The sequence below is a fragment of the Lepeophtheirus salmonis genome, chromosome 8, assembly GCF_016086655.4.
Source record: "Lepeophtheirus salmonis chromosome 8, UVic_Lsal_1.4, whole genome shotgun sequence".
NCBI lineage: Eukaryota > Metazoa > Arthropoda > Copepoda > Siphonostomatoida > Caligidae > Lepeophtheirus > Lepeophtheirus salmonis.
Window position 1 is genome coordinate 6,575,307 of NC_052138.2, and position 14,200 is coordinate 6,589,506.

At 34.1% G+C, this 14,200-nt stretch overlaps 1 protein-coding gene and 1 long non-coding RNA gene across 3 annotated transcripts; both read right to left on the reverse strand.

The window, feature by feature from the left end:
- Nucleotides 1-23: 23 nt before the first annotated feature.
- Nucleotides 24-9,331, reverse strand: LOC121123748 (F-actin-uncapping protein LRRC16A). Of its 2 annotated transcripts, XM_040718878.2 has the most exons (3): nucleotides 4,624-9,331; nucleotides 3,429-4,334; nucleotides 24-694 (listed from the first exon to the last, which is right to left on the reverse strand). In XM_040718878.2, the coding sequence occupies exons 1-2, from the start codon at nucleotides 8,508-8,510 to the stop codon at nucleotides 3,587-3,589; spliced, it is 4,635 nt and encodes a 1,544-aa protein (XP_040574812.1). In that variant the 5' UTR covers nucleotides 8,511-9,331; the 3' UTR covers nucleotides 24-694; nucleotides 3,429-3,586. The 2 variants fall into 2 exon arrangements, with proteins under 2 accessions (XP_040574812.1, XP_040574813.1); XM_040718879.2 differs by lacking the exon at nucleotides 3,429-4,334.
- A 514-nt stretch (nucleotides 9,332-9,845) lies between these two features.
- On the reverse strand, nucleotides 9,846-10,865 carry LOC139906211 (uncharacterized). The gene is made up of 3 exons (XR_011781574.1): nucleotides 10,541-10,865; nucleotides 10,391-10,485; nucleotides 9,846-10,320 (listed from the first exon to the last, which is right to left on the reverse strand). It is a non-coding gene; the product is annotated as an uncharacterized lncRNA (long non-coding RNA).
- Between the last annotated feature and the right edge of the window lie 3,335 nt (nucleotides 10,866-14,200).

Sequence of the window (14,200 nt, forward strand, 5' to 3'; positions counted from 1 at the left end):
GAAGAGTAAAAAAAATATATGACTCAAAATTAAAACTGTTTATATTCTAAGAAAACACGATATATAAGAATAAAATAGTGTTGTTATTATTGTAATGAATCATCCTTAAAATATTGATTAAAATATGAATAAGGATATACAATATTATTTTTACTCAGGAAATAATAATATTTTCCTCTCACGTAGGTATTTTTGATTTTTTATTAATATGGTTTATAGAGTTACGATTTTCATTTCATAATCGTATTATATAATAATAATATTGATTTTTTCAACATTACAAAAAGAAGGATCATTTGGTTTGTCTTGTAAAAGACAAGCCAAATGTAATGTGATTCACGTAAGAGGAAAAATATGACAAATATATGACCGCTTTTGTGATTCAAAAAATTAAAAAGGAAATAAGTTAAAATCAATAAATAATGAATTATTATTTAAAAAAAAAAGTAAAGCGTAAGGTTGCAATGATAGTTTTGATCCATTTTTTTTTTTTTTTTCATTTTTACACGCCAAGACACGACTTATAAACTATTATTATTATTTTTTTAAATCTTTAATATATATATCAAACCCATATTTAAAAGGCAAGTAATTATTCTCAATATAAAATACATCCTCTGCATTGACTTTATCTTCTTGGCACATAGGGGGAACAGCAACTCGTATTCAAATTACCATTTTATATTCTTCTTTTCTGAAATGGATACAAAAAGATTAGGTATCTTATTTATTGGTTTAATTTGTAGGCATAGTATTTCGATTGTCTAAAACAGGGATTCTCAACCTTTTTTTTAGTGATGTACCACCCGTAAAACATTTATTTAGCCCAAGTAAACCCTTACCAGCACAAAGCAAATTTAGCTTCAGTAGTGACGTACGTAGGATTATATTATTTTATTTTTTTGGTGGTCTAGATTTTTTTTGAAAATAAATTCAAAAATAATTTTTTTTTATTATTTATTCTCAAAAAATTAAGTTTTTTGGATAAAAAATTCAAAATCCCTAGCTGTTCACAAAATATTTAAAATATTAATTTTGTGGATATTTTTAAAAAAATCAATACCTATTAACAGAATAGAAAATTACATTTCTTGAAAAAAAAAAAATTCAGATGTTAAATTTTCTTGTAAAAAAGAAACATTCCTTAATTTGTGGGAGCTACATCCCCTCCAGACCGCCGCCCCCTGCAAACACCCCTGAGTTATGAACCACTTGTAAAATATTCTTTCAAAATCTCCAAAAATACCCGCTGGAGTGTCTATAAGTACCCCAAGGGGTACACGTACCCTAATTTGAGAACCACTGTTCTGAAACATGCAAAAAATTTTAGTATCAAAACTGATGAACAGACTTGAATTTGGTTCATGCTCTCCGTTCATTTTTAAACAGATGTACGGAAAAAAATCTTAAAACAGCGTTCATTTCTTCGATCTTTTTTTGTTATTCTACAAAAAAGCAGTTATTCCAAGATCAAAGCTAGAACCTTTTTATCAAAATGACTACTACGTCACCCATTTTTGTCTAAATTTAGTTGTCCGCGGATATACTTTTTTGTCTGCCAGAGAGGCTGAGGGATCTTTAATTACTCTAAGTAGCAAACTACACAACTTCCATTCCTTTAAAAAATTGCCAATATACGGGGGCGTCCGCAGGAGGTAGGATGGAGGGGCTGTCCCCCAAATTAAGGAAATTTTGCTTTTTACTAGAAAATTCAATATTTGAAATTTAATTTTTCAATTTTTTTTTCAAAAAAATTTAACTTCTCAAATTTTTATTTTATTTTTTTTGTGAATAGCTGTCCAATTTTGATTTTTTTTGGTTTTTTTTTCTCAAAAAAAATCCAAAAACCAAGCCCTCCTTACCCCTAAAAAAATATATATATTATCCTGCGGACTCTCCTAATAAATGAATTGGTATCAGGAAAGCTAGCTTAGAAAAAAATATACCTTGGGATTAATCGCCTTGTGGAAAGTTTGCCGTGAGTAACCCTCACTGTGAGGAAAATTCGCCTTCTTTTATTTAATATTTATAATATATATATATATATATTATATAAGGTTTAAAAAACATACTAATGAGCATTTCTAAATTATTTTATTGTGTAATTTGATTTGAATATCTATATCCTGATATAAAGGTATTAATTAGTGTGTATTAGTATAATATTTATATACAAATTTAAGAAATGTTTTCCCACAACCATGAAAGAGGATCATGGATTGACATTAGAAACCGTCCTCAAGCATCTCGTACAATCAAAGAATGTACTTTCTATCTTATCTAAATATAATTTGCCAAATGCTACTTAGAACATCATAATTTGTTTATAACTGATTTTTTAATACTCCTCTTGCCAATGCCACACACAAAATATTTTTCATTCAAAGGCTTACACATTCATCCATAAGTTAAAAGCTACTGTTAAAGTGTGATTTATTTAATTAAAAAATTTATTTCTACTAGTGATGGGACAATTAATTGGAATCGGGTAATTTTTAATAGAATCGAATCGGCATTTGGATTTTTTTATTTTTTGGAATCGTACCATCACTAATTTCTACATATATTACTGAGAGCCTTGTCTTGACATTATTCATACGATAATAATAAGAAATCATTCCCACAAATCCCGATCTTATAAAAAAAATCTAAATAAACAATGCACATTATAAAAATCTTACTTATGTTCGAACAAATTTGCATTCAAGTATTATCCTGATACTCACTAAAAAATCCCCTCATATCAACATTGCCATATCCGTGTTCTAGGATATTTCGGTCTCATATATAAGATTTAAAAGGGGTCTTCCTCCCCTTGAAGTTATTTGTAATGCATTTTTGCATTCATTTTGCCAGCATATCGTGTTTCAATTACTTCAAGAGTGAGGTGGCCTTCGTCTCCCTGACAGGTTTATGGAGATTTTACCAAAAAAAAAATTAAATTAAAAGGGACTTCAAGTTATGGAAGACCCATTTTAAGCACGAAGATACATATAATGTAACTTCTCAGCCCGAATTTTCCGGTAACCCCATATCAGAGTATAGATATTTATTTCAAATTACAGTACAATGATCTAAAAATGCTCAATTGAATGTTTTTTAAAACATTGTAATTTATTTTAGATAAAAGAAGGAGAGTTTTACCTACGGCAAATTTTCCCAAGGCAAATTTTCAAAGTACGAGCTCTTCCTAGATCCATAAGAGTTCATAATTTTAATTGAATTAATACTAGAAAAAATTGCAAAGATTATCTGTGGCAAATCAAACTGGACATCTTGTCAGAAAAAGTTTTTTCGTAACAACTAAATTTGGGAGAAAATGATCAAGTAGTCAACGTTTTTTTGTTTTTCTTTTTTAAATGAAGGAAAATAAATGAATGGGTCCAAGTCTAGTAATAAATAATGAATAAAATAGATTAGAATCTTACCTATTTAACTGGATGTCCTCCTTTAAGCAAAAATTATTAAGACAAAGAGAAAAATTTCTTAAGAAATTACAAACAAACAAATCAACTGGTTACGGGAGAAGGAGACTGTTAAAAAGTTAATAAGAAAGACATAACGTGAAAATACTAATTATGAACTTTTAAACATCCATAACATCTTCAAATGCAAAATCGTCTTCTAACTTCAAAATTCTAGGGTCGTCACTAGTGGACTCTTTTTTAATAATATTAGGGGACCTTCCGGAATCTAATGCACCAACAGAAGATGAGGATGAAGTTGTGGCAGTAGGTGGAGCACTATTTCGAGGTAAAGAGTTTCCTTTCCTTCTAACATTTTCATATTGATTCGAGGAGGTTGAAGTTGACGAAGAAGAAGAAGAACCTGATTCAACTTTATTCATGTTATTAATTAAATCACGGACAGAATTCTTTTTGGGTATTGATGTTGAGTAAGAGCGTCCTTGTTGTTGAACCCCTGTCGTCGTACAAGGTCCTTCCTCATTTTTTTCAAGTGAATCAGAATCTTTATTTCCTGACGTAACTGATGTAAGTTCACCAGATTTCCGATCAACTCCAACAATGGACCAGGGACGTGGCTTGGGCAATGGCTTAGGTTTTGCTGCGACACTGTCATTTGATAAATTGTTGTTGGTATTTGTGGGAGTGGATGTAAGGAGAGCACAGGATGTAACATTGGGAGGAGATGCAGAGAATTTGGAAGCTCGCAAGCCAACAATTGAACCTCCGCCTCCCATAACAGGAGGAGAAGATGAAGGGATACACTTTAAGTCTTTTAGTCTTTCATCTTGATCGTCATATGAAGATTTATGCATGTCAGAAACAAATTCGGAAGTGGGAGACGTCAAACTACCAGCAAGCCCCGTTGTTCTTTAAAATTGTTAGGAACAAAGGTGTAATAAAGGAGAAAACAAAAAGTTAGATAAAGCAGATCAAGAGATAACATAGATGTAATATAGCAAGCAAAATTTATGACAAATTTAGAAGAATAGCACTACCATAATAATATGTAATACAAAAATTAGTGTGGACATTAAAAAAATTGCATTTATTGTTGTGTATGATTTGAAACATTGGAAGGTAAAAATCGTCCATCATTAGTAGCTATACTTAAAATATATATATATATGTAGGACATTGACTAATTATTATCACTTACCGAAGTTTAACTTTTCCAAATAAGTTTTTTTCTTCGTTATTAGAAGGCTCTTTTGACGATGAAGAACTAGATGATGACGATACTACAGGTGGGACAATGACTGAAGAACGTTTTTCCTGCTTTGCTTTCATTTCTGCCAACATATTTCCTCCAAGTCCGACTCCATGGCGTCGAGCAACTTCCTCAGGAGTCTTTTTACCAACTTCATAATCCGCTGGAGGAACCGGAGGTGGCGGAGAGGATGGGGCCGATTTAAATTCATCAATGGGTTCTTCACAAACCAAGGAAGATTTTGGACGCTTAGAGGGAAGGGAAGATGAATCAGGATCCAGCTTTGGAGAGGAAGGTGATTCTGTTGATGATTTTTTCTTTGAACGTGCAAATATATCTGTTATGCTATGTACAGATGGAGAGCTCCCCGAAGACTTTTTCTCGGGGGAGTTCTTTGGTTGTGTGGGCAAGTAGTCTTCATCTAAAGTTGAGCTTGCTAAACAAGACAATTTAGAGGAATGAGTAGGTGTCGGACTTTTGTGCAGAGGAAGAGGGGATTTATTACTCGAATTTGATTCGTCTATGTATTGTTCCTTTATAAGAGATGTAGATCCTACCGATGAAAATGAGCCTCCCTGTCTTGGAACATCTTCCAACATTGGACTTCCGCTAGGAGATGATGATGGTGACAAGTTGGATAAAACTGAATTAACGGAAGAAGAATAAAAGAACTTGTCAAATCCATCATTAAAAGATTCGTCATTGGAAGCAAATGCATTGACTGAAGATGTGGATGAATGATGAGTAACAATTGCTCCACGACTAGGAGCGTATTTTTTAGGTCTTTTGGGCCTCGCTTTTCCTAAATGTTGAAGAGCAGATACGGAAGGGAGTTCAGGAACAGAATCTTCCTCTTGGATCGTATTGGAACTAAGGATGTCCGGGGTATGCCGAAGAATATTATTTTCATCAGTAACGGATTTAGGTCGGAGTTTACGATCTTGTAATGATTTACGTTTATTCGTTTGTGGAGTATGAATGGGCGAAGACTCGGATTTCGTACTAGCAATATCTGTAATACTTCCACCTCCTCCCCCGTGACTACTATTTGTAGGGGCATCAGACAAATTATCATTAGAACCATCAACAGAAGATGAAGGTCTAGTTGAAGGCAAGCCTGATGACATTCCGTGATTAACACCCTGCTTTAAAACATCCGGTGTTAAAGAGCGTTTTTTCTTTTTAGATCCGATTTCAGATAATATCTTTTTAGATATTCCATTCATAGATTCTATCACTTCGTCAATTACACGATCAGATATGTTATTGGCTATAATCAAATTTAGTTCATTGATCTTATTATGAATTTCTAATCCCACTTGATCAGATATTATATTGGATACAAAATCTGAGGAAATTACGCACTTTTTAGCACAGGTTGCTCGGATAGACGTTCTAAGATCTGAATTTGACATAACTTGTGAGCACTGCTTTTCTGCACACATTATCATATTTTCCAAATTTTTTCGAACATAATCCTCCACAAATGAAGATAGGTCCTCAGATACACGTCTCATCTTCGTATCAATTTCGTCTCTAGCAGAGGAAACCTCATGTAGGGCTGACAATAGGTGTTTCGACTTTTCTGCATCATTAAGATAACCTCTTGCTCTTAAGACAATGATTTCCGACTCCGTATCACTTTCTTCATTTGCAACTTGAGTTTTCCTAAACGCTTCAACATTGTCTTGAGTAGCTGCTGACACCCGATCAAGTATCTGTTGTGTAGAACTAAGAATGAATCCTTGGGTAAGTCTAAATGCTTGACCGGCATTTCTAAATTGATGTGGACTAGAATTTCGCTGTAGAAGTTCTTGAAGACGATGAAGAATTGAGTCGACCTTCTCTGGATGAGTTTTCATAAAGGGAATCATATCATATGTAGGAAATGGGATATGTCTCATAGCATAATTTGATTGCAGTGCATATGTTATGTCTGAATACCCTTGAAGTGAGATATTATTTCTATCTAGATGAATGACTTTTAGACGAGTATTAATTTGAAGGGCTTTGGCAAGTAGACGAGCGCCAACATCCCCCATACCATTTCCTTGAATATCTAAATGTTGAAGACATTGATTTGATCCCAAGGCATTAATAACATTGTTAATTTCTGCCTTTAATTTGCAATCGGAAATATTCAACTTTGTAAGCGTAGCATCTTCATCTTGTAAAAGATGAACAATAGACTCCATCACGGCAGACAAATACTTGGGCTTCACATTAGTCATATTTCGACTTATATTCAAACTTAAGATTGACTTATTACGCGTAAGACCGTTCATAACGCCTGCCATTTCAGCTTCAATGTTATTTTCACTCAAATCAAGCCGAGAAAGACAACGAACGCCGCCTATGCAGTTTTCGAGAACAGCAGCACCGTTTGCTCCCAAATTATTATTGCTTAGATTCAGCTCTACGTTATTTGTAGCTTCGTTGCAGACCAATCCTAGCAATAGGTTCTTTAGAGCATCTGCAGGCAATTTGCAATGGCTGAGGTTGACATATTGCAAACTAAGTGTTGTAGCAAAAAATTGTTTAAATGCTTCCGGTACATCTTTTGCTTTCTTTGAGCTAAAAGGATTGCGACTTAAATTGAGATGTGTGAGAGAAGAAGTACAGCCACGAACAAGGGCATTGAAGAGAATATCAAGAGGTGTGTCCGTGGACGAGATGTCCAAGATAGCAACAGCATTTGGTTGAGCAAGAAAGGAGCAAAGGGCATGACTTGCCTCTGCTTCTTTCATTGAATTCCCACAAAGATTAAGGTAGGTAAGAGTACTTGCAGTGAAGCGATGATTGGCAAGGGAGGATGCAAAAGCAGTAATACCCTTTGAAGAGAGTGAGCAGTGACTTAAATTAACGTGATGAAGACCTCTTGGTAATTTTGATACACTTTGTGAGAGCGCAGCAACGCCTTTATCTTCTAGAAAGTTGCATGAGAGATCAAATGACATAAATGCAGATCTAGGATTGGTAGTGATGGCACCACTTAATTTTTGAGCAAAGTCATATCGTGCCCCAATCCCTGAAATGTATAGTTCTTGTAAGGATGAAGACTTTCCCACGACACTTAGAATTCTTTCCGCGATATCTCCAGCAAGCTTGGTCCCAGACGTGGATGAATTAGAAGAGGATGAAGATGCAGTACCCGCAGAAAGTGAAGCACGTAGTTTCGTAAACCAAGTATTATGTTCAAGGGCAGAAAGTATACACACAAGATCACGATGGTCTAAATGTTCAAAGTCCTGTAATCGCAGTTCTCTGGAATCATGAGAGAAATAAATAGTGTCCACATCCCATGCCACCTCTTCCCTAAAAGGTAAGCCAAAATAGTCACACATGCAAGCATATTGTGAAGAAAAGCCTCCACAGGGTCCAAGAGTCTTGGGGTCGGGTGGTTTGAACTCAAGTGTATCACGAAGTCGATCTGAAGGTGAGAGAAGAATGGGTCCAAGGACATGCTCCACGGGAACACCTGGGAAAACGTTTCTGACAGCGTTGAAAAGAGTGCACAAAAGGGGGTCCGCATCCTCCAAAATAAAGTGGTGCGATTTGTTAGTAGACTCAGAGGTCCAACGCATGGAATTACGACGACGGGACTCAATGTGTCGCAGTTCTAAGTAGTGGAAATGTTGATCAATCCGTGTTGGGACTTTGGTTGTCATCACAAAGATGCGATGCGCAGAGAGAACCAAAACACGGTTCTCCACTTTATCGCCGCCCTTCAACTCATATTTGGCGCTGGCCTTGTGAAGGATCTTGATGTGCTTCCCCAACACAAGACGGATTGATTCGTTTATATCACGAGTCATGCTACGACGACCAGAATTCATTTCATCCTCAAGTCCAATCTACTTCTACTTTTCACTTTCCATGCAAGAATTCGAGGAGGAAGGAAGGAAAATATCCTAATCTACGTATACAATGCCCACAATCACAAGGATTCGAAAAAACCACTCAATGATAAGAGTCTGATTATTAAAAAAAGTGGCTAATTTTTTATGTAATGAAATATTATGGAATAAAATAAACGCCTGAGAATCTCGGGAGTTGGTTGCTGCTGAGCTCAGCTCTCTCTCTCTCTCTTTTCTACTCCTCCTACTCCACCTCCTCTCCCTTTTTTCCATTCTTCCCTCTCTCCTTTTTTTTCCTTTCTTTCCTTTTTTACACATACCCTTCTCGTCGCACGCCCATCCCACTTCCAAACACACACAGCAGAGACCTCTTCTTTTTATATTACACCACCTCATAATTTCTCATCATCATAGAGATAATAATAAATAATAATATGTCATCCTCCTTTTATTTTTCTACATAAACCGGCAGCTAGGTGTCGATGTGAACAACATTGCATACAGGTCCTCTTCACTCCACTTTAAGCGCTCTCTCTCTTTTTGTATCTCAGCTATACTAAATAAATAGGTAGGTACACCTCCCATAAAATCAGCAGACTATGAATCACTTGACATTATCAATGATTCATGGAATCATTCTGGATGTCATTCTTTTTTTAATGAGCCCACTCCCTATAATTAGAAGTCAGAGTGTTATCTAATGACTTAGATCAGGAGTTCTCAACCTTTTTCAACTGAAGGCAACCATGTAATGATTGTCAAAACAGCTCCGAGGACCACCTTCCCAAAATATTTATCAAAAACCTAACATGTTTATAGAACGTTTTCACGTGACGTCAGCATAGTTGATGCCGGCCATTTTGGGAGAAGCATCAACAACCAGGTTTCATAACAAAGAAAACCCCGTTTTCATTAATATGAAGGAAAATAGGTAAACATTGGATGTCAAAATGAGACAACAAATAAAAGAACATAAACCTTTACCCTCCCTAGTTTTATTTTATAGCTGCCCCTAAAATGTATAAAAAATAAGTTGTTATATCCAATCTTATTTCCTTGTTGTAGATAATAATTAACAATTTCAATCTAAGAATAATGTTTTTTTTTATTTAATTATCATACTTATCTCGTCCCTCACTGATCCAAACAAAAAAATAGTTATTTTAATTTTACAAATCTAGCCATTTTTAGGGATTTTCAGTAAATATTACTTTGATTATATTCAAATATCAGTATTTAGCATATGCATCAAGTCGTATTCAATACGGTTATTATACATTTTTTTTTTTTTATTAAAAAAACCATTTGGTGGAGTTTTATCAAGATTTATTGAAAATTTATCTATTTGATGTAGTAAAAATAACAACTTTGATCCCAAAAAATGTTGTCTCCTTTAGTTATGATGCAATCTATGACGTCATTGAAAACGCTTTATATAATAAATAGTAAACGGATCTGTATATAAGATGATTTGTGCCACTGTCAGCTGTTATGACCAAAATACATATACTGCTTGCACTCAGTGAGACACTTGAGCTTGTCTCTGGAAAATAATGAGATCAAGTTGTGATGGGATGGGTGAGAGGCTGACACACAGAGTAGCATTCAATGTGTTTTTTTTAGTTTGTTCCTTCCCATAGATTTTTTGACCATCACAATGCAAAACCCCGACTCACACAAATAGGGGGTGATGAAAGACAACACCATTTTGTATTGCCCGTTTTGACAGAAAGGGATATTGACTGGCAGCCTGTATACATATACATGGGCAGCAAGTTTCCATAAATAACTATTTTGAGATTAGAAAAGGAAAAACTGTTGTTGCGTTTGCTCTTTTTTCTTATTTATTTATTCTTTACCAAATCATTGTTGTGATCACATCTTCCTTCTGATACAGAATCCGCCTGCCTTTTTGCAATAAAATTAATATTATTTGTGAAATGCCTATAAAGTTCTGCCAAACGTGTGGATTGAAATTAATGAAGGTCATTCAACTTGGATCTACCTACCGGACGATTTTGTCGAATATGTCGTTGTAAATACTCTTATAATCCCTCATCTAAAGTCAAAGACACTTTATGTTCTCGTGCAACATCAAGAACATGAATGACTGATTGCTTCATATTAATTATCCTTTTTCACCGTGGAGCACCCCATTTTATCGAAATTTATGAAAATATCAGCCGTTAGAACCGTTCCTAATAGAAGGATTGTTAGTAAGGGTATAATCTCCAAAATTAAGGAGAAAATTTGAGATAAGGATTTTTTTCTTAGCTGTTGATGAGACTAAAGACAACCTTGCTTCAATCTATATATTTAATAGAATGAAGCAAGGTCTACTTGTGTCTAGCATCTTACTACCATTAGGTTTTACCTGTTTACATTGCAGACATTAAAATTTTCAATACCACTGCCTCCACGACACACTGGACGATGATCTGCGGCACATTGGTTGAGAACCCCTAACTTAGAAAATATTATTGGACTAAAAATCATTGAAAGGATGTAAAAACCTAATCACAGTCACATTTTCTTGACAAAATTGCGCATATATCAGTAATACTTTGATATACGAGTCGAACTCGTTCCCGGACGGAGCTCGTAAGTCAAAGCAATTTATCTCCTAAGTGGAGATGTGATTTGGGTTAGAGCACAAGGAGAAGACAGGATCGAGACATATGGTATTACTGAATTAAGACACTTGCTAATATCAGCTGCCTGTTATATGATTTTTGGGGGTAGAAAAGTAATTACTGCTTTAAAGAAGAGAAACTTCTACAATTCAAAGCATTAGTACAGGGAAAAAATTATAATTATATTTCAATTCGTATATATTTATTTTATTATGGATTTTTAAATCCATCTATGCTAAAGATAGGGACGAATTCTTCTTTTAGAGAGAACAAAAAAGAAGAAATAACACAGACATCAACAGTTTTCGTTATATTTAGTTTTTTTCCTTACACTGATCCCATCCCTTCTTTATTCATAAGAAATAACACTTGCAACACCCGACCAGCTCATATCTATAGAATATAGCTCAATGCAATTTTTTCCTCAGAATCCAGCTTGTATCTCGAAATTAAAAACTCGTATGTTAGGGCTCTTGTATATTCAAGGGGGTCAGTGAGGGTAGGCTGAAGGGGCTGTAGCACCCTCCAAATTAATGATTTTTTGCAGGATTTTTTTTTCGGTCAAAAAATTAAATTTCTGAAATTTTTTTACCAAAAATTTAATTTTTTGCGAATATTTATGGATTTTGAAATTTTTTTACCAAGCTCCCCTCAAAAAAAAAATCATGTAGACGCCCCCGATATTATAATAATAGTCTGCTAAAGGAGGGGTGTGTGTAACGGAAAAAGTACCGATTAGAAAAGTAAAAATCCTAGCACTGGACCCTTAATCAGCGATGTCATATCAAACTCTATTAGCATTTGATTATGAAGTGTTTTTGTATATTTAACATTTCACTTTTTTTGTATTTTTACTCTTTATATATATAGTGGGTCACGGCCTGTGATTTAAAGTGAAAACTTCCAGTTTTTATTTATTTTTAAGGAAAAAAAAAAAACTTTTAGATTATAGCTACAATAGAAAATATTTTTAATCCCATGGACGATGATATTATCACTTCAATGTAACTAGTAATTTATATATCAACTTGTAACATTTTAATTAATTTAACTTTGTCTACAAAAAGAATACTAAAATTAACGTAAGATGACGTCAGATCACCCTATGTCCTATTTCTGAAGGTCCTAAGGGTGATAGAGAAAAACTAACAGCGAATATGAAATTAGGAATTAAATTCCACTAGTTTGATCTTATGACATTTTTCTGATGAATAGTTTTAGTAATTACTGCTTATGTAAATGCTATTAACTGTAGTTTTTGTTTATTTCAATTATTTGAACTTGGTTCAAGATGGTTGAGTCATCTTGCAGTCTATTATTTTTATTACTTTGCTCACACCCTATTATCTTCTATGTTAATAAAGCAAATATCTTTATGTAAGGAATGCATGTTTGGATCTTTGAATAAAGCTATTTCTTATCGAAGAAATAACAAGGTAGTCATACTAATGAAATCTAGCAGGCGTTCTGCATGTAGTATCGAGCGTGTACACAGAATGCACAATATACATAGTGCTCCCTGATGTGTATCATATAAGTAATTTGAGTAAGTTTACAATTTTTCTAAGAGAAAAAAGACCCCAAGGAAAAGCCGGGAACGAGACATATGGTATTACTGAATTAAGACCATTGTTAATATAATATAAATAATATACAGGGTGCACTCATTAAAAATATTTTCTATTGTGGCTATAATCTAAAAGCTTTTTTTGTCCTTAAAAATAAATAAAAACTGAAAGGTTATGACTTTAAATCACAGGCCGTGACCCACTATCTATATAAAGATTGAAAATACAAAAAAAGCGAAATGTTAAATATACAAAAACAGTTCATAATCAAATGCTAATAAAGTTTGATATGATATTACGGATCAAGGGTCCAGTGCTAGGATTTTTGTGCTCAACCAATCGCTGTAAATAGTTTGAATCTTCCTTTGTTTTTAATCCGCCGATTATTAGTTAATGAATTAAGAACGGCAAAACAGCCATAAATTGAATCAATGAATTCTTAGACATTCATTCCCTAAATAAATCTTCCTGTAAATAGAATTAAGACGATGCTTCAAATAATTACAGATGTGCTCAAATCAAGTTCGATTTTTTCCTTCAGATTATAACATAGCTACAATATTACACATATTACAACAGCTGTACACCATTTTTTAAGATCAGAATGTTTGTTCTCTGTCTGCCTAACTAAGCAAAGCAGCCAAGTAAAAAGGCTTGTCATCTCTATGTATTTCTTTCTCTATGGGTGCACTGTATAAACTGAATGAAATCTGGGAGGCGTTTAGTTAAATTTATATTAAAAAAGAAAGAAAAGGTACGTACTTAACATAAAATTTAAAAAAATGATGATGTTTAGCAAAGAGCTAATGTACTCTCTGGCTCATCATATCATATTTAAAAAAAATCAAAATGTTATTATTATTTTCTTATTCTTGAGGAGAGAACGTCCAAGTATTGAGTAACTACTTTGTGAGTTTGTTCATGAAAAGCGAGATTATTTTCAGCGAGTGTTATCTTAACAACATTCATTTGATCAAGAATTGTTTTCAGCCTCGTTCATTTCAGTGACATTTTCATATAGTAAACCAAGAGGAGCTGCCTATAGGTAGACTAAAGCAGGGGGCATGTAACTTTATTTAGCGTTGCCCAAAAAGAAATAGTAGTAAAATTAATTTACTGCAAACTTGTGGCCTAGGTTTATTTTTCTAAATATTACCCCTGTCCCCCGACCACTGGAATATAGGGACTATCGATATCCTTTAAGAATGCTGCAGCATATTTCTTCATTCCATGAAACTAACAGCCTTATAAAGGAGCACTCAAAAAGATCCGTCCCAACTCACTTGAATAAAGTGTTGAACAAAGTCAAAAAGGCTCATGCCTCAAAGGTTTACTATCATAATATTTGGCAACGAAAATGATCGGAGATTGCGCATTTTTTTAAGGATTCTACTTTACAAGTACCTATCGATCGAAGTGTTTGAATGGCATCCCCAACTCCATAAGTTTTGTAAATTCATCACTTCGA

Bases quoted from the DNA above. Each gene is read 5' to 3' on its own strand.
- LOC121123748 (XM_040718878.2), bottom strand. From the start codon at position 8,510: ATGAATTCTGGTCGTCGTAGCATGACTCGTGATATAAACGAATCAATC. The intron at 4,335-4,623 runs GTAAGTGATAAT...ACAATTTTAAAG, and splicing joins TTTGGAAAAGTTAAACTTCG to AACAACGGGGCTTGCTGGTA.